Source organism: Nansenia antarctica, assembly GCF_963989245.1.
Source record: "Nansenia antarctica genome assembly, contig: SCAFFOLD_46, whole genome shotgun sequence".
Classification (NCBI taxonomy): domain Eukaryota; kingdom Metazoa; phylum Chordata; class Actinopteri; order Argentiniformes; family Microstomatidae; genus Nansenia; species Nansenia antarctica.
Window position 1 is genome coordinate 67,032 of NW_027663362.1, and position 20,958 is coordinate 87,989.

The 20,958-nt window shown below is 48.1% G+C and overlaps 3 protein-coding genes across 3 annotated transcripts; 2 read left to right on the forward strand and 1 right to left on the reverse strand.

Annotated features, from left to right (window-relative positions):
• Positions 1–2,107: 2,107 nt before the first annotated feature.
• On the forward strand, positions 2,108–4,002 carry LOC308175122 (uncharacterized protein; the record flags this gene model as incomplete). Its single annotated transcript, XM_080550842.1, has 3 exons — positions 2,108–2,443; positions 2,611–2,778; positions 3,637–4,002. 3 exons carry the CDS (start codon positions 2,108–2,110, stop codon positions 4,000–4,002), a joined length of 870 nt encoding a protein of 289 aa, XP_080406968.1.
• Positions 4,003–4,336: 334 nt separating this feature from the next.
• LOC308175123 (actin-related protein 2/3 complex subunit 4-like) lies at positions 4,337–13,757 on the forward strand (the record flags this gene model as incomplete). Its single annotated transcript, XM_080550843.1, has 4 exons — positions 4,337–4,344; positions 6,765–6,876; positions 7,214–7,309; positions 13,560–13,757. 4 exons carry the CDS (start codon positions 4,337–4,339, stop codon positions 13,755–13,757), a joined length of 414 nt encoding a protein of 137 aa, XP_080406969.1.
• A 1,338-nt stretch (positions 13,758–15,095) lies between these two features.
• On the reverse strand, positions 15,096–20,195 carry LOC308175120 (6-phosphofructo-2-kinase/fructose-2,6-bisphosphatase 4-like; the record flags this gene model as incomplete). Its single annotated transcript, XM_080550840.1, has 13 exons — positions 15,096–15,547; positions 15,902–15,966; positions 16,175–16,237; positions 16,605–16,734; positions 16,968–17,072; positions 17,176–17,322; positions 17,742–17,949; positions 18,178–18,299; positions 18,545–18,601; positions 19,373–19,447; positions 19,542–19,608; positions 19,828–19,924; positions 20,084–20,195. 13 exons carry the CDS (start codon positions 20,193–20,195, stop codon positions 15,488–15,490), a joined length of 1,308 nt encoding a protein of 435 aa, XP_080406966.1. The 3' UTR covers positions 15,096–15,487.
• Positions 20,196–20,958: the final 763 nt, after the last annotated feature.

Sequence of the window (20,958 nt, forward strand, 5' to 3'; positions counted from 1 at the left end):
CGTGGTCGGCGGCGGACGATCCATCGCTGAAGGGAAAAGTCTCCTCCGCTGAAAAGTGTCCTCTGCTGCTTGGAAGTCGCAGCGGCAGGCGTCCCGGAGGAACTTCTCCATAGGCGGCGGACGATCCATCTTGAAGGGAAAAGTCTGGCGGGTCCTCCAGTCTTAGTAGTCGTCCTTCTCAGTCTTCAGATATAAACCCGTGCTGAACTTTTTGGGAGAATGATGGAGCGATGTACGCCCCTTTATATAGCACCCCAGGCGGGCGCAGGCATTGAAAAATTCAGTCATTGGCTACTTTAGGTAGCGGGTAAACCAATAGGAGCAGAGCTCCCCTATGGGGCGGAGCTCCACGATATAGAACTGGTTTTCTTCCTACCTGGCGGGGCGCTCGTACCAGGTGACCTAAAGAGAGAATCGCTATCTTCTCCACGAACCCTCTCCACTGGAGTACCCCAGGGTTCTGTCCTAGGGCCCCTACTTTTCTCCCTCTACACCAAGTCTCTTGGCTCGGTAATCTCTTCACATGGGCTCTCCTACCACAGCTACGCAGACGACACTCAACTCTTCCTGTCCTTCCCCCCGTCTGATGTACACGTGGCAACCCGTATCTCAGCATGTCTCGCTGACATTTCAACTTGGATGGCTGACCACCATCTCAAGCTCAATCTTAACAAGACCGAGCTCCTCTTCATCCCCGGGAAAGCCTGCCCTCTCCAATACTTCTCCATCACAGTGGAGAACTCTACTGTAACCCCCTCCCTGACAGCCAAGAACCTTGGAGTGATCCTGGATAACCGACTATCCTGTGCGGAGAACATTGCAGCAACGGCTCGCTCCTGCAGATTCTTCCTCTACAACATCAGAAGGATACGACCATTCCTTACCAGAGAGGCAGCGCAACTCTTGACCCAGGCACTGGTCATCTCCTAAAAAATAAATATATATTTTATTTTTTTAGTAGAAGGCGATAGGGAGAAGGTTTTTCCTTCTATCAGTGGCCCCGGGCCCGAGCTAGATTACTCTTCCTGCAACGAATGGTGGATTGCTGATTCACATGCTTGGTATTCAAATGTATTGATTGTAAATTGCTTTGGAATAAGGCGTCTGCTAAATGCCAAAAATGTAAATGTAAATGTACGAACAGCCCCTTTAGATAGGCCTGTTAGTAGACCATTACAATAATCAAGTCTACTTGAAACAAATGCATGGATGAGTTTTTTTTTTTTCAAGGTCTTATTTGGACATGAAACCTCTCATTCTTGTTATGTTTTTCAGGTGATAGTAGGCTGATTTACCGTATTTTCCGGACTATAAGTCGCACCCGAGTATAAGTCGCAGCAGTCAAAAAATGGGTCATGAAGAGGAAAAAAACACATAAGTCGCATTTATTTACCGTAGAAATGTATTTCTCAAAAACATTCAGTTATTGTTTTTCAAACATTTGACTCCTAAAGTGGGTGCCCCCATCCGATTTAGCGCTGCGATTGTGACCCACCCTCTTGACTTTCTCTGTTTTCTAACACATCTACGACAGTGACAGATATGGCCGTGTTACAGCGATAATGTCACCGTGTCAACTTTCAAAAGGTCACTGATTATTACATAAAAACCTTCCCTAATGATAGAAAAAACACCTCTAAACTACCGTCAAAAGCACAACTCCGAACACGGTGCAACGATCGGTGTTGTTGTTCTCAATCACGTCCGCGTGGTGGTTATAAGGGCCAGTCGGGACGGGGGCGGGCCAGTACCAGACTAGCCCAGGCGAGGAGAGAGACAGAGAATCCGTAAGAGATTACAGATTTGAAAAGATCAGGTTTGTAATTGTTACATTTAAAATATATAGGGGTGTAACGGTACAGACACATTTCAGTTTGTGGTGTCTTGAATTATCCTTTTTGATCACATACTGAATGTATTTTTGCATGACTTATTATAAGTTATAGAAAACGCTAATATTTGTTATTACTACAAACATTTTCACACAAAGCACTGTAGAGTTTAGAGTACATTTTGGGCAATAACTCTATGGATGCATACCTGTACTTTCATCCTACTAAACAACTAACTCCTGCGATCGGTGTTTCCCAAAGCTCCTACAGGCGCCATGGCCGACGACAGTGAGGGGACCGAGACCGAGGTGGCTCCAGCGGTGCCTGCGAGGAGAGCGTCTTCGGGTAGAAAGAAAGAAACTCCGTATATGACTGTTACCGTCCCCGGCGACACTCCGTCCAAGAATAAAAAGAAGAAGGGCAAGCCGGGCAAGTACAGCGTGCTGGTGGTCGAGGCCATTAAGACCCTGAACGAGAGGCACGGCTCGTCCCTGGGGAAGATCTACAACGAGGCGAAGAAGGCGGCCTTCTTTGACCAACAGAACGGCCGGATGTACCTGCGCTACTCCGTCAGAGCCCTGGTGCTGAACGACACGCTGGTCCAGGTGAAGGTATGTATATAGCCTTTATTTATTTATGTAAACCAGCTCTTTTTCCCTTCTTGTTTTTAGTATTTCTTTCCTAGCACCAGGGGAGCCCCCCCTCCCAAATGTCGTTGTATGGTACCTGTACTGTATTAATGACAATAATTTAAAGACCATTCATTCATTCATTCAAGGGCCTGGGGGCGAACGGCTCGTTCAAGCTCAACACTAAGAAGTTGGAGGAGAAGAAGAAGAAGCCAGCAGCCAAGAAGACCCCAACGAAAACCACAAAGAAAGCGACTCCTTCTCCTTCCAAAGCGACTCCTTCCAAAGTTGTCGCGGCCAAGAAGCCCAAAGCAAAGGTGAATGAATGAATGAAAGCTTTATTTCGAACATACATCTTTATTTATGTAAACCAGCTCCTTTCCCTTCTTGTTTTTTTAGTTTTTTTTCTTTCCTAGCACCAGGGGAGCCACCCCTCCCAAATGTCGTTGTTTGGTACCTGTACTATAGCAATGACAATAAAGACCATTCATTCATTCATTCATTCAAAAACAAGAACAAAACAAAAACAAAACAAAACAAAAAACACTATTTACTTAACATGTCCGAAAAGGAGTAGGAAGAAGCATATTATGCTTATTTAATCCTACCCCTTCTCCAATACTCAGAGATTAATAATTAATAATCTGCAGTTGACTTCAATATTAATATAATATTTTTTTAAATTAAATCAAATTTATTTAAGTATTTACATATTTACCAACAATAGAAAACAGATAATGTAAATAAACAAATAATCTGTGAAAACAACTGGTGACTATCAAAGCCCTTCTTCCTCCTCATACCTGGTGAAAGCCATGTTTTTATACCGCTTTTTGAACTGGGTCATGCTTGGACACCGCTTTAGCTCCACACTCAATCCGTTCCACAGCTTCACTCCACATATAGAAACACAAAAACGTTTTAACGTTGTACGTACATAAATATGTTTTAAATGTAACTCCCCCCTCAAGTTATAACTCCCATCTCTATCAAAAAACAAATTTTGAATATTCCCAGGGAGTAGGTAGTTATTTGCTTTATACATTATTTGTGCTGTTAGAAGGTGGACCAGATCCGTGAATTTTAATGTTTTTGATTTTAAGAATAATGAATTTGTGTGATCTCTATAACCGGAATTATGAATTAAACTTATGGCTCTTTTTTTGCAATATTAGGTGGTTACCAGTCCGAAGAAGAAGACGACCCCCACCCCCGCTCAGAAGAAGACCGCCGCTAACGCGAGGAAGGTGGCCGCCAGGATCAAGAGGGCTACGGTGAAGGCTGCGGCCAAGGCGTCTGTGAAGGAGGCAGTGAAGCTTACAGCTAAGGCTGCAGAGGCCACCAAGGAGCCATCAGCGGCCACCAAGAAGCCAGCAGCCAAGGAGCCATCAGCCACCAAGAAGCCAGCAGCCAAGGAGCCATCAGCCACCAAGAAGCCAGCAGCCAAGGAGCCATCAGCCACCAAGAAGCCAGCAGCCAAGAAGCCAGCGAAGAAAGCCAGCAAACCCACACCCACCAGGTCCCCTAGGAAGAAGAAGTAGAAGACCACGACATAAGACTTTATTTTAAGAATTTTTTTATTTTTATACATTCTTTTTTTGTTATAAACAATGTATGGTTATACTTTTTAGTTTTGTAAAGTATTCATGGTTGGGCCTACGTGTACGTGCACTTAGGCTACACGTTTCTTTTTTTATTTTTCTATTTGTATTATGCTTGGGGCAGATTTCATACTGTTTTGATGTTTGCGAATTGTTCTGTTTGTGTTCATGTGTGTCTTGCATCGGGCCCCCCGCGGTCAGCAGGGATCAGGGCTTTAGCGCCCACGTTTGATTTGAATGGCAGGTGACGCCCCCAGAAGCAGGTAACGCCCCCATGAGCAGGTAACGCCCCCATACACAGGTGACGCCCCCGTAGGTTACATTGTCCGATGCAAAATGGGCTACAAAAAAAAAGTGAAACTGATTTATTTCCATCGACCTCATAATCATGTAATTGGTAATTTTGTGAAGAACTGATGGTTGTATTTTAGACTATTTGCCATTATGTATTGCCTATCGTTGCCTTCCAAATCCCATGCATCCCCTGTAAATAAATGTTGATGCATTCAGGTCGTCTCTTTTCATTTTTCATTGGAGGCTCAAAACACGTTGTTTTATACAAAAACAAATATTATCGAAGTGACTATATAAAACACACATTGGTCCTATAGAAGGTGTCATTTTGGAGGTCTACTGGCATATAGGCCAGGATATGTATTGCTGTCTACATTTATATATTCTACATACATACACGCACACACATTTATGTTCCCACTGCACCTTCTCAGTGCCTTTACTTGGTGTTTGTTGACATGACGTTCCTCGTTCTTAAGATGCTCATCTATGGGTAGATGGTGTTTCTGATTAAAACAAATAGAGGGATATTAAGAGTGTCCGTTCAGCAAGGGTGTGCCGGCGTTTGCTTCAGCCCAACATTAAAACGTGCTGCATCCCACTTGCTGCACTTGAGCACTTTTCCACATTAATTTAAAATAGAAGCATGGGCACCACCAATCCATATGAGGAAGTGCACAGATGCATACTTCAGTAGAAGGGTAGAGAAATGGGACTCAGAACGTAGTCATCTAATAATGATCATGGCCTGAGCATATGAATCAGGCATTTCAGTTATAGACTTCCCCCCCTGCTTTGGAAAAATAGTGGAGAGGTCCTTTTACCTTATAAGGAAGAAAACACCAGCTACAGCGATAAGAATGATGAGACAATTACCATCATTCAATATTAAATAGGCTATTGTCTCTTTTGACACATTTGAACGAATTAATTATTTTTTCCTAAATGTGATTTGCATTCCCAAAATTGATTTGCAGATTATATAATTTTGGAATAGAGGTCTTTATGTTCCACTGGTTTAAATTGGAATTTGAATTATATAACTAAGTGGTTTTATTCAAACAAATAAAAAATAAGTAAATAATATGGTTGAAATAAGACAAAAACAAATACATTCATCTTATTCATCGTACATTTTGGGCATCACGTACTCAACCATACTCCCTCCCCTACGAGGTCCCGTAGATGGTACATTCTGGTGAGCGCACAGCAGGTGCGTTCGTAAATACGCTCCGTAGATCTGATCATCACTCACGGAACGCCTCTTGTCCAATCAAATTACTCGGTCGCTCTGTGACGTTGAACCCAGTGTGCGCTCCCGCGTTCTCAGAGCGAATTGACGAACGCGACCCAGGGTCACGGAAGAGCCCTGACGACAAGTGGACTTCCGTCTTCTACCCCTGCGGATACAGAGAAATGGTAAGGGAATTTTAACATTTTACACTGAAATTAGAGATATTATCCCAACAGTTCAACGTCAATCACACGACGAGAGATATATTCAAGCTGACATTTTAAGAGTGGCCATCCGCGAGGAGCGGCTTCACACGCTGCTACCTGACCTGTCATCGGTGTGTCAGACAGCTAGCCAGCTAGCTAACGTCTGGTACAATCAGACCCACCCAGATGTGAGATCTACATTCATTGGAACCTGTTTACTGGATCGCATTATTCATATCAATAGACATATTCAAGATCAAACATCTGTTTGGGTGGTTTGGGAGTTGCACATCTCTGGTCACTCATTCAGCTGGCTGGTCCTCATCAGAGCCACACAGGCTACAACTCTGTAACTTCTGACTGAGTTCATATCAACTGAGTTGATTGTAGACTGTTAATCTTGAGTTGTTTTTGCATTGTTAATAGTTACATAGGGCTAATTTCCATCATGTTCGTTTCTTCAGTTGTATCATTCAGTAGACTCAGAGCATAGGTGTTATGCATTGTGACTGTGTACATTTTTTACATCTGTATTGTGAATTGTATAGGGGACCAAAATAAACATTCTCAATCAATCAATCATATGCCTAGGTCAGAACCATACAGATGCCTAGGTCAGAGCCAGACAGATGCCTAGGTCAGAGCCAGACAGATGCCTAGGTCAGAGCCAGACAGCCAGACAGGAATAGAGTGCAAAAAAGCAGCATCCGCACACTCAAATCTGTGCAAAAATGGTCATTTGCGGGCTTGCGTGCTTTTTCGGTCATTTGAACCCTTTATACCACTGCATTCACTTAATTCTGCACAGATTTGAGTGTGCGGATGCTGCTTTTTTGCACTCTTATTTGATACTCTTCAGCTCCAGTACCTCAGCTAAGTCTGATCACGGAAGAGCGGTGGTATCTTCACTACTTTCTGAGTGTGAGAAAGAAAGTGAGCGTGAACTTTTGTTTGCCGTCCCCTCTCAGGAGCAGTAAAGAGCTGCTGCTGCAGCCCGTCATCATCAGTCGTAATGACAAGGAGAAGGTTCTGATCGAGGGCTCCATCAACTCAGTCCGAGTCAGCATTGCTGTCAAGCAGGTCAGTCAGCCTCAATGTTCCTGATTTATACCACTGGGGTACTAGCCTCTAACCTAGTTTTAGGCACAAGAATCAGGTTTGAAAACGATGAATCCCTGTTGCCAAAAATAATCCCTTGGATTTTTCATTGATTTCTTGTATACCTTTTATATATGGCAAACTTACCCAACAGAAGTGCCAGGACTGAAGCTGCAGCAGGGTTTTCCATTATGTAGCTGACTATGCATTTTTTTATGATTGACATGATGTGATTGGCTTACTATTGTGATTTCACTACCAGAGCTGCCTGTCCTGTGATTGTGTTGAATCTGACTGCTCTGTTATGATTGGTCTGCAGGCAGATGAGATTGAGAAGATTCTGTGCCATAAGTTTATGCGCTTCATGATGATGAGAGCTGAGAACTTCTTCATCCTGAGGAGGAAACCAGTGGAGGTAGGATAAGGATACAGACAATTCTTAATTTACAATTGAAGCAAATTACAAAGCTATCGGGGGGGCCTTGCAGAGGGGCGTTAACTCTGGTACAGTCCAATCAGTCGTAGGGCCATGCCACATTACACTGTACTGAATAGCAGTTTGACTGCATTGTCTTTACGACAAGTGTCATCATTCCGGCGCGACCCGCCTCGCCGGAACTACCTGTCGTGAGTTATCAGACACATCAGTGTGGATAGAGTTGCACTATCTATCGTAAGACAACGGTGTGACTGAATGTGGATATTCAATAAAAAAGTTTCCTAACTGTGGGGAACATGGCGCGTTCTGGCCTGCAGAGGGAGCTAGACTGCCATTGGAGGGGAATGATGGGCTGATTACGGACAGGTGTCAGTGATCAGACTCATTGTCCCACTGGTCTATTTAACCTGTGTGTGTTTGTTCCCTCGGGAGATGAGTAGGGCAGGAAGTACCTGCCACACGGAGACACGGGGAGACCGAGAGAGAGAGAGCCGCGGCGAGGACGCACGAGACCCCGAAAGGGGGTGAGGTGCAGGGAGCCGGGCGGACGGAGCGGGTCCCGAAAGGGAGGACTAGCGGGGCGAGAGCGAGGGCTCTGCCAGGAGCGGAATAGCGGGGCGAGAGCGAGGGCTCTGCCAGCAGCGGACGGAGCGGGTCCCGAAAGGGAGGACTAGCGGGGCGAGAGCGAGGGCTCTGCCAGGAGCGGAATAGCGGGGCGAGAGCGAGGGCTCTGCCAGCAGCGGACGGAGCGGGTCCCGAAAGGGAGGACTAGCGGGGCGGGAGCGAGGGCTCTGCCAGGAGCGGAATAGCGGGGCGAGAGCGAGGGCTCTGCCAGCAGCGGACGGAGCGGGTCCCGAAAGGGAGAACAGCGGGGGGGAAAAGACTCGCTCAGCACGTCAGTGACGGTGCTGAGCTGTGCAACTGTTAAATAAAAGCCTATTCTACAACTGTTCCTCTGTGTCGACCTCCCTCTGTGCCTAGAGACTGCTACATCTGGCGCCCAACGTGGGGCACAGAGAGGGGGTCGGCACACACGCCCAGAGGACCATGGACTCATCGGTCCAGGTGGTGACGCACCTGGCCCGAATGCTACAGGCGCAGGAGGTGATGGCAGCGGAGTTGATGCGGGGACAGGCGGAGCAGCGGGCCCTGCTCCGCGAGCTACTGGACCGCACCGAGCCACCCGGGGGAGGTCCCCGGGTTCGGGCCCAGAGGATGGGGGTGTGGGACGAGCCGGAGGCCGTTCTCGACCCCTTCCCCGACAACCACCTGCCCCGACCGCAGGTTCCAGCCCCGGGCCCGCGGCGTGGGGTACGGCCTGCGGTGGAGCCGCGGCGGGAGCCACCAACGCCTGCCCGTAGGACGGGGCGGGACACCGGGGGGAGGAACACACACGGGGGGCCAACCTCCACCCCACAGATGGCCCCACGAGCGGTAGAGGAGGGATGCTGGCGATGCGGACAGCCTGGCCACCTCCGCCGGGAATGCCCCGAGATGGAGGTGGGTCAGGTAATCCGCGTCGTCGGCAGTCCGACCCCTCCCCCGCGTCCAGGACAGGCGTTTTACATCCCAGTAAGGGTACAGCGTGAGACGCACCAGGCGCTGTTGGATTCTGGCGCCCAACAGACCATGATCCACCAGCGCCTGGTTCGACCCGGGGCATTGTTAGAGGCATCGCGGGTTGGGATACTGTGTATACATGGGGATTGTCACCAGTATCCGGTGGTCCCCATCGAAATTCGTTATGGGGGGAAAAAATATAGTGTCAAGGCGGCGGTTAGTCCGAGCCTCATGCACCCCCTAGTTTTGGGGTCAGATTGGGCTGGGTTTCCGCAGGTATTAGGGGAAACCACGGGGGTGCGTGCACGACCGACAGGGAAATGTGAGGCGTGCGCAGTGCTCTGCGCTGATGCGCGGGCGTCCGACGCTGCCGAGGAGCCGGAGGAGGCGGTGGGTCCGACACCCGCAGATCCGCCGCCTGCGTTCCCTCCAGTAGCCGACTTCCCCCTCGAGCAGTCTCGCGACGCCACTCTACGCTCCGCCTATGACCAGGTGATCAGTATTGATGGTGTGCTGGTACGGCCAGACGCTGTGCGCGCCCACCCGTATTTTGTATTGATTAGGGACAGACTGTATAGAGTGAGTCGTGACACTCGCAGGGACGAGGAAACGACCCAGTTGTTGGTACCTAGGAGCCGCCGGAAAGCTATATTTCAGGCGGCGCATTATAACCCTATGGCGGGCCACTTAGGATACGACAAAACACTCAATCGGATAATGGCTCGATTTTATTGGCCGGGGATTCGGGCAGAGGTGCATCTGTGGTGTGCATCCTGCCGCGAGTGCCAATTAGTCAATCCCCCGGCCGTGCCCAGGGCACCGTTGTGCCCCCTTCCCCTGGTAGAGGCACCATTCGACCGGATTGGGATGGATATAATCGGGCCATTTGAACGTTGCTCACAGGGCTATCGGTTCGTGTTAGTCCTCATAGACTACGCGACTCGATACCCCGAGGCAATACCGCTTCGTACTATCTCTGCAAAGAGTGTAGCACAGGCGTTATTCCAGGTCATCTCCCGGGTGGGGATCCCGAAAGAGATCCTCACCGACCAAGGCACTAACTTTATGTCACGAACACTTAGGGAACTTTACGGGTTGTTAGACATTAAGGCGGTCCGAACGAGCGTGTACCACCCAGCTACCGACGGGCTGTGTGAGCGGTTCAATCGGACGCTTAAGTCAATGATCCGTAAGTTCATTCACGAAGATAGTCGTAATTGGCATAAGTGGTTAGACCCTCTGTTGTTCGCAGTGCGGGAAGTACCCCAGGCTTCCACGGGGTTTTCCCCCTTTGAGCTCCTATACGGGCGCAAGCCACGGGGCGTCCTAGACCTGATTAAAGAAAGCTGGGAGGAAGGGTCTAGTGACAGTAAGAATGAAATACAATACGTCCTGGACCTACGAGCAAAGCTCCACGCACTGGGGGTTATGTCACGGGAGCATTTGCTCGAGGCCCAGGAGCGTCAGAAACGGCTGTACGACAGAGGGACTAGACTACGCAATTTCGCACCGGGAGACAAAGTCCTCGTATTACTGCCCACGTCTAGCTCTAAATTACTCGCCAAGTGGCAAGGGCCGTTCGTGGTCACACGGCGAATTGGGGATGTAGACTATGAGGTAGTGCGGTCGGATAGAGGGGATTGCACGCAAATATACCACATTAACCTATTAAAAAAATGGAACGACGTGGTCCCTGTTTCCCTGGTGACGCTACTTCCCGAGCAGGATGAGTTCGGGCCGGAGGTCCCAAAAACGAGTACTAGCGCCCCGGCCTGCGTAGGCGACCATCTCTCGGCGAACCAGCGGGCGGACGTTGATCGATTGCAACATAGGTTCGCAGATGTGTTCTCCCCTATACCCGGTCGTACTCGCCTCATAGAGCATCAGATAGTTACGCCACCGGGGGTTACGGTACGTACGCGGCCATACAGGCTGCCGGCTCACAAACGAGACGTGGTGAGCCGGGAATTAGACTCTATGCTAAAACTGGGCGTGGTCGAGGAGTTGCATAGCGACTGGTGCAGCCCCATCGTGCTGGTGACAAAGCGCGATGGGTCTGTACGGTTCTGTGTGGACTATAGACGGGTGAACGCGGTGTCTAAATTCGATGCCTACCCTATGCCCCGGGTCGACGAGCTCCTGGACCGGCTTGGCACGGCTAAATATTACACAACATTGGATTGCACGAAGGGGTACTGGCAGATACCATTATCGTCGGCAGCCCGGGAAAAAACGGCATTCTCTACCCCGCGGGGGTTATTCCAGTTCACCGCGCTTCCGTTCGGGTTGTTTGGGGCCCCGGCCACGTTTCAGCGGCTGATGGACCGTATTCTGCGGCCGCACTCTGCGTATGCTGCGGCGTACGTAGATGACATTGTCGTCTATGCGGACACCTGGCCGCAGCATATGCAGAGGGTGGCTGCGGTACTACAGTCGCTGAGGCAGGCGGGGCTGACGGCGAACCCGGCGAAGTGCGTGATCGGGCGGGGGGAGATCCGGTATCTGGGGTACATCCTGGGCGGTGGGGAGGTGCGACCGCAGGTGGACAAAACCACTGCGATCGCCCCAGGACCCGGAAGGACGTGAGGCGGTTCCTGGGACTGGCCAGCTACTACCGGCAGTTTGTGCCGGGGTTCTCGGAGCTGGCCAGCCCCCTTACCGACCTCACCCGGAAGGGGGCCCCGGATCCGGTCCAATGGAGTGAGCGGTGCCAAGTAGCGTTCGATGGGATTAAGAACGCCCTCTGTGGGGAGACAGTCTTGTATGCTCCTAACTTTAACATTCCTTTTTCTCTGCAGACAGACGCGTCGGATAGAGGGCTGGGGGCGGTGCTGACCCAGCAGGTGGAGGGATTCGACCGTCCGGTGCTGTACCTGAGCCGAAAGCTGTCGGAGCGGGAGGGCAGGTACAGCACGGTGGAGAAGGAGTGTCTGGCCATTCGGTGGGCGGTCGGCGCCCTCCGGTACTACCTGCTGGGGCGCTCGTTCACCCTCTACTCCGACCATGCTCCCCTACAGTGGCTCCACCGCATGAAGGACACCAACGCGAGGATCACCCGGTGGTACCTCGCGTTGCAGCCCTTCAACTTCACGGTGGTTCACAGGCCGGGGACGCAGATGGTCGTGGCCGACTTCCTCTCCCGTGATGGGGGGGGGGAGTAGGCTATCGGCCGGTTGTATCCCCGGCCTCGAAACTGGCGGTGGGGATGTGTGGGGAACATGGCGCGTTCTGGCCTGCAGAGGGAGCTAGACTGCCATTGGAGGGGAATGATGGGCTGATTACGGACAGGTGTCAGTGATCAGTCTCATTGTCCCACTGGTCCATTTAACCTATGTGTGTTTGTTCCCTCGGGAGATGAGTAGGGCAGGAAGTACCTGCCACACGGAGACACGGGGAGACCGAGAGAGAGAGAGCCGCGGCGAGGACGCACGAGACCCCGAAAGTGCCAGCAGCGGACGGAGCGGGTCCCGAAAGGGAGGACTAGCGGGGCGAGAGCGAGGGCTCTGCCAGGAGCGGAATAGCGGGGCGAGAGCGAGGGCTCTGCCAGCAGCGGACGGAGCGGGTCCCGAAAGGGAGGACTAGCGGGGCGAGAGCGAGGGCTCTGCCAGGAGCGGAATAGCGGGGCGAGAGCGAGGGCTCTGCCAGCAGCGGACGGAGCGGGTCCCGAAAGGGAGGACTTGCGGGGCGGGAGCGAGGGCTCTGCCAGGAGCGGAATAGCGGGGCGAGAGCGAGGGCTCTGCCAGCAGCGGACGGAGCGGGTCCCGAAAGGGAGGACTAGCGGGGCGGGAGCGAGGGCGAGGGCTCTGCCAGGAGCGGAATAGCGGGGCGAGAGCGAGGGCTCTGCCAGCAGCGGACGGAGCGGGTCCCGAAAGGGAGAACAGCGGGGGGGAAAAGACTCGCTCAGCACGTCAGTGACGGTGCTGAGCTGTGCAACTGTTAAATAAAAGCCTATTCTACAACTGTTCCTCTGTGTCGACCTCCCTCTGTGCCTAGAGACTGCTACACTAACATACACAAAAGTGTATTAACTTTTTACCTATATTTACAGTGTGTGGTTGCCTACAATTACTTTACCGCAGCAGTGAGTAGGCTAATGATGCTGCTAAAGTGAAGGTTGAAAATATGTCCTTTCAAAATAGAAGTCCTGCAACGAAACCGGTGGCTTGTTTTTCCAAATGAAAAGTCATGCAACAACATAATTCTATTATTATTGAGGGGGGGACATGTCTCCCCTGCCCCCTCCTGTCTCCTACTGCCCTTGACTGATAGCCCACAAGTAGTCATATTCACACACCATACTCAGTGTGGGCCTCGTTTCCCTAAGCATTATTTGAAACACTTTAAACACAACAAATGCTGGATGTCCGGCCACTAGAGATTTGGCAGTAAATAGAGCAAAACTGTTTATCACAGTGTCACATTATTCCATTAACCTAGAGAGGCCGGGCTAGCAATCGGAAGGTCGCTGGTTTGACCCCCCCCTCAGGAGGGAGCTGCATGTGTCCCTTGAGCAAGGCACTTAATTGCTCCAGGGGTGCCGACTATGACTGACCCTGTGCCTAGAGCAAAAAAACCAAACAATTGACAGACAAGTTGATTGCATGGCAATAAAACAATTCTTATTATAACCATTCCTTTTCTTTCCCTGTCCTTTATTCTTCTCCAGGGCTATGACATCAGCTTCCTCATCACTAATTTCCACACGGAGCAGATGTACAAGCACAAGCTGGTGGATTTTGTCATCCATTTCATGGAGGAGATCGACAAGGAGATCAGTGAGATGAAGCTGTCTGTCAACGCCAGGGCCAGAATTGTCGCCGAAGAGTTCCTTAAAAATGTATGTCTGAAGTCCGCCTCTCTGTAGTGTTGTTTGCTTGTCAGTCTGTAGGTCTCTTTCAACCTTTGTTTTTTTTATATAAATATTATATGCACACGTATATCGTTTTTTGTTACAACAGACCTTCAACCATGAGGAAAATGAGTTGGTGAACATGTTTCTTGTCTTAATACATAGAGCAGACCCTATCATTGATGGACATGATTATGATGATAATAATAGTGCTGGCAGTGATTGAATAAAGGTTGAATAAATCCCTTTATCACTCTTGTTATTATTTTCCATGTACGTGTGTATTACTTGGATTCGTTCTCACAACTCTTTATGTACGTCACTAGGATGTGATTTGATATTCTTGATTTAGTACAAGATTCAATCAACATTGGCATACTTTGTGTTGAATTAATTAAGCTGAAACACGTTGGCCAAAATGACACATTTAATTTGCTAAAGACTCACATGAAATACATGACACGAAATCAGCTACCTGCATTAAAACACAAGTTGTTTGCGAATGAGAATTTATTTCTATCAATTGTAACTACAATCAATAAATACAAACTAGATAACCCTTTCATGGACATGTTATAATGAGAAGACAACAGCCAGGGTGAACTCATAAAATATTTATTCTTTCCACCTTGATCTTATTTACATCAAAGCATTGTTGTCCTGACACTTTAATAAGAGAACAACAATGAATCAACAGACATTGGTAAAATAAGGATAACATGGTGTTGTAAATCATGTAGGAAGTTAAGATAATTGTGACATTCACAGCATTATTGATGATTATAGTAATTATGACTTGTGCATATACACAGGCATTAGCAGTCATTTTCATGTGCATTGCTTTGTTATGATACTAGCAACAGATGTCCACAGCAACGATCAATGTTTAACAGTTGGTGTTACTGGAGTACACAACAGTTGACATCAAATACCCTTCACTTACATTAAACAACAGCAGAACACAAATTAGATGGGATAAATCACTTGTGAAACATGGTCAAAACGTGTCAATCAGTATACATTTTAACTAACATATTATCTTGGAATGAATATATGTGCAAAAATGCATTTACATTGCCTGGCAAGACATCAAAAAATACTTAAATCAGTGTCCCTGCGTTGAGTCTGTCAAAGCCTCAGCAGGTTGTAAACATAAGATATGTATTAAAAGGTAATACAATGAACACAAATGAAACACAACGATTGATCAACACGAACAGAGCAGACAAAAGGCTGAACAAACCCATTTAATAACAATAAGACATCGCAATAGGTTGAGGTTCATAGATACACAGATATTGTCAGACGAAGCAATATGATCTCAATAAAGTTCAAAGCTACGTTTGATTAAAAGCCATATATATACTGTATTCAAAATATTATTCACATCAGGTGTTCATATGTACACGAGGACAAACACACGTAAACAGACATGCGTGCAAAACACACACACACAAACAAACACACACACACACACACACAAACAAACACACCCCAATAGTGGGGTTAGTCACCATTGAACTGGATTCCAGTTGTTTAGTCTTTAATCACTGAGAGGAATCAAAAACGATCAGGTGAAAAACAGAGTAAAAAAAATGAATAAAAACAACCTGAATCTATCCAATAAAACATCAGGATGCACTCCCAGTGAGGAATAAATAAGAAAAAAGCTAAACATTGTCGACAAGACTAGCAGGAGTGGTCCTGGTGAGTGACGTCACAAGGGTCTTGGGTGATGACACGGATCACTGGTGGGCGGGGACCGTGAACAGGGCTTCCGCTGGCATGCGGGAGATTTCGACATTCTGTAGAATTAGAAGAAAGAGAAAGGGTCAGCACTGGTCACAAGGACTGGATTCAGGAGGGTGCAGTGTGTATATATCTTTTTTCTTCCTTTTTTTTCTTCTCCCCATCAAATGAAGACAAACCCCAAGATTCTCTGTCATGCGGAACAAGGAATTGTGCCAACTGCCAAGTGTCCGAATCTATTATCTGTAACTCTACTTATTGCAATCTTTTGAATGAGTCCAAGGACACAGATGAGGTTAGGGGACTTGGTCAGTTGGGCTCCTCCTACAATAATGGAACAGAGGACATGTTTTAATGAGACTGGTACTTCCGTACTGTTCTGTAATAGTTGACCTCTCTGGGGTACGTACCTCTGGCTTGTCCCTGTGGGTGTTCACCGCCTCGACGTTCAAGGAAACAGACTCTACTTTACAACCTAGAAAGACATGTCGGTAGAGAGGGAAACAATCGTGAGAAAGAAAGAAAAAAGAGAAACAAACAAAAGGGAGATTATGGACTAGCAGACAGCTATTTAGTATTTTTCTTCAAGCCTCTAGGGGGCAGCAGTGGAACTGGATGTATTCCACAAATGAACAACATTTTCAACTGGAGGAACTATACATTCAGAGATGCACTGTACTCACCATAGGCCACAGGGGTCAGCTTCAGCACAGTGTGCAAAGGGCACTTCAGGTAAGGCAGCTCCTCTGAAAACCAGAACATAGAAAAAACATTGTTAGATTAAATGAATTACAAGACTAGTTCAAATTTCAGGATGGTCATTTCATGACTTCTCCTAGATATGTGCGTTTTACCACCCAGTATCCTTACATTTTCAAAACCACATTAGGATAAGCTAGTATAAAGCCATTTAATGCTGTTTAAGCCGTTTTTCTGTGTAGGAGGCAGGCTAAAATTGACAAGAAGCGCCAACTAGTGGTCTTTGTGTGTAAGTAGCAGATTCCCCATTCTAAAGACTGGTCATTTGACCCCCCCCCCCCCCCCCCCCCCCCCGAGGCGGTGCCAACAGTAGGCGAAATAGGCATGGCTGTCCTTTAAAGGTTATGACCGAACCTGCACTCTTGTCCAGGAAGTAGGCGAGCAGGCAGCGCATGACAGCCTGGTGGCAGATGACCAGAACGTTCTCCTGCCTCTCCAGCTCCATGATGACCGGCTCCAACCGCTGCACCAGGTCCTCGTACGACTGGGGGGAGAACCAGAGGTGTGTCACACACACGCGCACACACGCACACAGTACACACGCGCGCACACACACGCTACAATACACTCACTCACGCACGCACACACATACACACTACAACACACGTACACACTACAACACACGTACACACTACAACACACACACACACAGGCACACGCACACACACGGGTAGTTTGGAAGGGCAGTAACCAGGATGTTTGCCATGAGGGACTCACCTCTCCTTTAGGGTAGCGGTAGCGGTATTTGTCCTGGTCTCTCAACGCAAACTCCTGAGGAAAATTTTCCTGGATCTCTTCATACATCATCTCCTCACACACACCCTGTGTGGCAGAGGGAGAGGACCCAGTCAAAACCCAAGCATACACACAAATACATTCTCTCTCCATTTCTCTCTGTCACACACACACACACACACACACGTACTGCGTCTATCTCATTGAGAGCCTTCCATTGCTCGTAGGGCACGGCCACGGCCTCGGCGGTCTGGATGGTCCTCTTCATCTGACTGGTCCACACCTTCAGGTCTTTGATGTTCTGGTCCTGGATGAACTTCCCCAGACACCTGGAGAACTGGTAGCGCAGCGGAGAGAGAACCCACAGTAAGACGAGAGGTCATTAAATGAGAGAGTACGGGGGGGGGGGGGGGGGCTATGTGATGTTTCAAGCACCGTCGCATGTAGAGTACTGTACTGCATGTGCATAGAAATACAATCCAAACTTTCTATCAGGGGAGGCTGGTGTGTTTGAAACAGTCCCTCGTTTCCGTTCCATGCGTTAACAATGAGCACGTCCTCCGATTTCTACCTCCGCTGGTTTCTATCCAGGGTAAAACTATATGTTATCTAGATATGGTGTTTACCACTGTCGAAGTCTCGACACAAATAGACACGCACACACACCTCGACACAAATGGACACACACACAGACACACACACAGACACAGACACACACACACACACACACACACACACACACACACACAGACACACCTCCTTGCCCCTTGCAGACAGGCCAGAGTCTCCTCCTATGCGACCGTTGACGTTGAGGTCACTCTCCCCGTGGCGACACAGGTAGATGGAGCGCGGCGTGATGTGGATGTTCATCAGGTAGTAGACGATCCGGCTCTGGATGTGGTCCAGGACCCGGTTCACCAGGTACCGCCGGCCCACGTCCATGATTTTAATGTAGGACAGATCTCTGGGGGGTGCAGAGAGGGAGGGGAGGGAGGGAGGAAGGGGTGGAGTGGGGGTTACATTACGAGTGACCGTTATTCTGGTGAGCTGGCTGGTGACCTAGTTTTAGGAGCTTGTGGTGGATGTGTAACCAGACCAGACCAGTAGAGCTCAGCACAGTACACAGACCAGTACAGATCTGTAGTGTAAATGAGGGTTTAGTGTGTTCCCAGTAAGCCTGTGTTATTCTTACCTGTCTAGGACCTCATCCAGAGGCTCGTAGGAGTTCTCATAACACTTGATCCTCTTCATGAAGTCCTTGACAGCCTCCTCTGTGTTGCAGTCAATGTAGTCAGGACTGCTTAGCTTCACTTGCTGAAGGAACCGGGAAATAGATGTCCAGATAAATAAAGCTTTAGCTCACTTTTGTATAACGCGCACTATAAAAACATTTGAAACTTTGCCCCTCGCATATCAACACAGGCATCGTCAAAACGATTCGTCTCACGAGACACAGAATATGAATAATTAAGTTCTTTAAAATGTCATCTCTGCCATGTTATATAATAACAAGTGCAAACACAGAAAGAATAAACAGGCGTATCAGAGATGTCACTCACCACTATGTTCTCAGCAATGACATCCGGGTCCTCGCAGACCGACTCCACAAAAAACACCTGGGAGATGGACAGACAGAGGTGGGTACAAAGTAGGGGTGTAACGGTACACCAACATTTCAGTTCGGTACGAACCGTACGTTTTTTGGTACAGCAGGGTAAAAATTCACATATATATATGTACATAATATATACATTTATATATTAGATATAAAATATAAAATTAGTTTATTTAGATTATTTTTGTATTTTCTTTTATTATTTCATTCATTCATTTCTTTCATTATTATTAAACAGTGGTTTACTGAATAAACAGTGGGTCTTCCTTTCTTAATTAAGAAAGCAGTTGCCATGGACAACTGTAGTTTGTGCTTGTTTATAAAGGGCTGGTATGATTTGTTGGCTGAAATGTGGACAAGAGGGAACTACGTAACAGGGCTCGATTACTTTTAATGTTTAAAACCTGTGTTCTCGACAAAACATCTATGGCATTATTTTGTTATTGCCCGGTCTGAATTGTTCACGTGAGGCTGGGGAGCTGGGTTTGCACTTTTTTTCTTGTACCTGTGATGTTCACATTCGGGAGATGCCGTCTCAAATGAGTGAGCAAGTTCGACGTACAGCCAGCCGTATACCCGATCACAGTTGAACAATGAGTTCTTTGAGTGCTTTGAAAGGCGCCCATAAATAAAATGCATTATTAAAATGCATTATAAACTCTTCGGTACAAATACATGTACCGTTACACCCCTAGTACACAGTAAGCACTAGAGGTCAACGAGAGGTCCGATAACAAACTCCACCAAAAGCCTGGCTCTGTTTTAAACATACCTTGAACCCGTTCTGCTCAGCAAACCTGGTGATGGTCCCTCTCCTCTCTCTGGTGGTATTAGTGGCATCAAACACCTGAGTCAGGAAGACACTTCAGTCATTTAGACGATCCTTATTCACTCACACTGACAACACATCAGTAACCCAGAGCCTGGTCTGATCTACTCACCGCCACCTGCCCCCCCTCCACATTCAGGTACTGGCGGACGTCATTCAACGCAGCCAACGCACACTGCCTATGGACACACACACACACACACACACACGGTCAGAGACATGGTCAGTCAATCTATTGAATCAAGGTATTAAAACTGTCTAGAGAGCCAGTCCTCAGCCATTTTAAGCTAAACAAAGAGGTTGTTCTTTATGACTGTTTGGTATAATAAGATAAAGGCAAGTGATTGGCTAACTCGACCCGTGTCGGGGGCCAACAGCCTCTCTCTCCCCTTCCTCACTTTCTGATCTTCAGCCCCTCCTCGTTGTCTGGACGGAAAAACTCAAAGGACTTGTAGATCTTCACACACTCTCTCCGGTACTGACCCACGTTGAACTCTAAACACAAGACAAGACAGAGATTCTCAGACACAGAGGGCAACTTACAGGGTGGAGAGAGAGAGAGAGAGAGAGAGAGAGAGAGAGAGAGAGAGAGAGAGAGAGGGAGTGAGTAAAGAGAACGAGAGAGAAGGAAAGAGTGGTGCTGGATTTAGGTACCTTTGGTGGGCACACCTATCCAGTTGAGGTAGCGAGTCAGCTTCTTGGAAATGTAGGTCTTCCCCCTCGCGGGCAGTCCAACAGTCACAATGTTGGTGGGACAGTTGGTCATACATACTGAGAGAGAGAGAGAGAGAGAGAGAGAGAGAGAGAGAGAGAGAGAGAGAGAGAGAGAGGAGAGGGGGGGGGTTGATGACTTGACCTATTGTACACACAGTGAATATCAGTGAATGGCAGAGTCAGTTCTTAGTCGAGTGCAGCACTGCCCCATTCAGGCAGAATCTAATAACACAATTAGTCAGACATCTGTATTAGACGAGACCACTGATCTACACTCATCAGCGACTTTATTAGGCACACCTTGCTAGTATTGGGTTGGATCCCCTCGTTTGCCTTCAGAACTGCCTTAATCCTTCGTGGCATAGATTCAACAAGGTGCTGAAAACATTCCTCAAGAGATTTTGGTCCATATTGACATTACACAACCACAATCGTTTTCACCCAGAGAACTGCCACTCACTGGATATTTTCTCTTTTCCTATAGACAGATCAGTGGACTAGACCCTGTCGACTAACATTTGGGAGATCATATCAGCACAATTGTTTGAAGGTGAGGAACCCTCAAAGAGACTTTCATATTAGGAGAAATCTTATTGTACAGATGATCACAATTGTGAGCTCAGAACGAATGCTCAGAGAGGCTTGTCAGACAGATGAAAAGAAAGTAGTAGAGAGAGAGAAGCAACAAGCATGAAGGAGCCCTTTGTGTTGTCGGAGAGAGGGGATCCCATCTGTGGACTCGTTCCTCCATCTCTGGCCATCTAGCTTTCAGCCCGCGATTCGCTTTCTTCGTTTTCTTCATGGCAGTGAGAGTA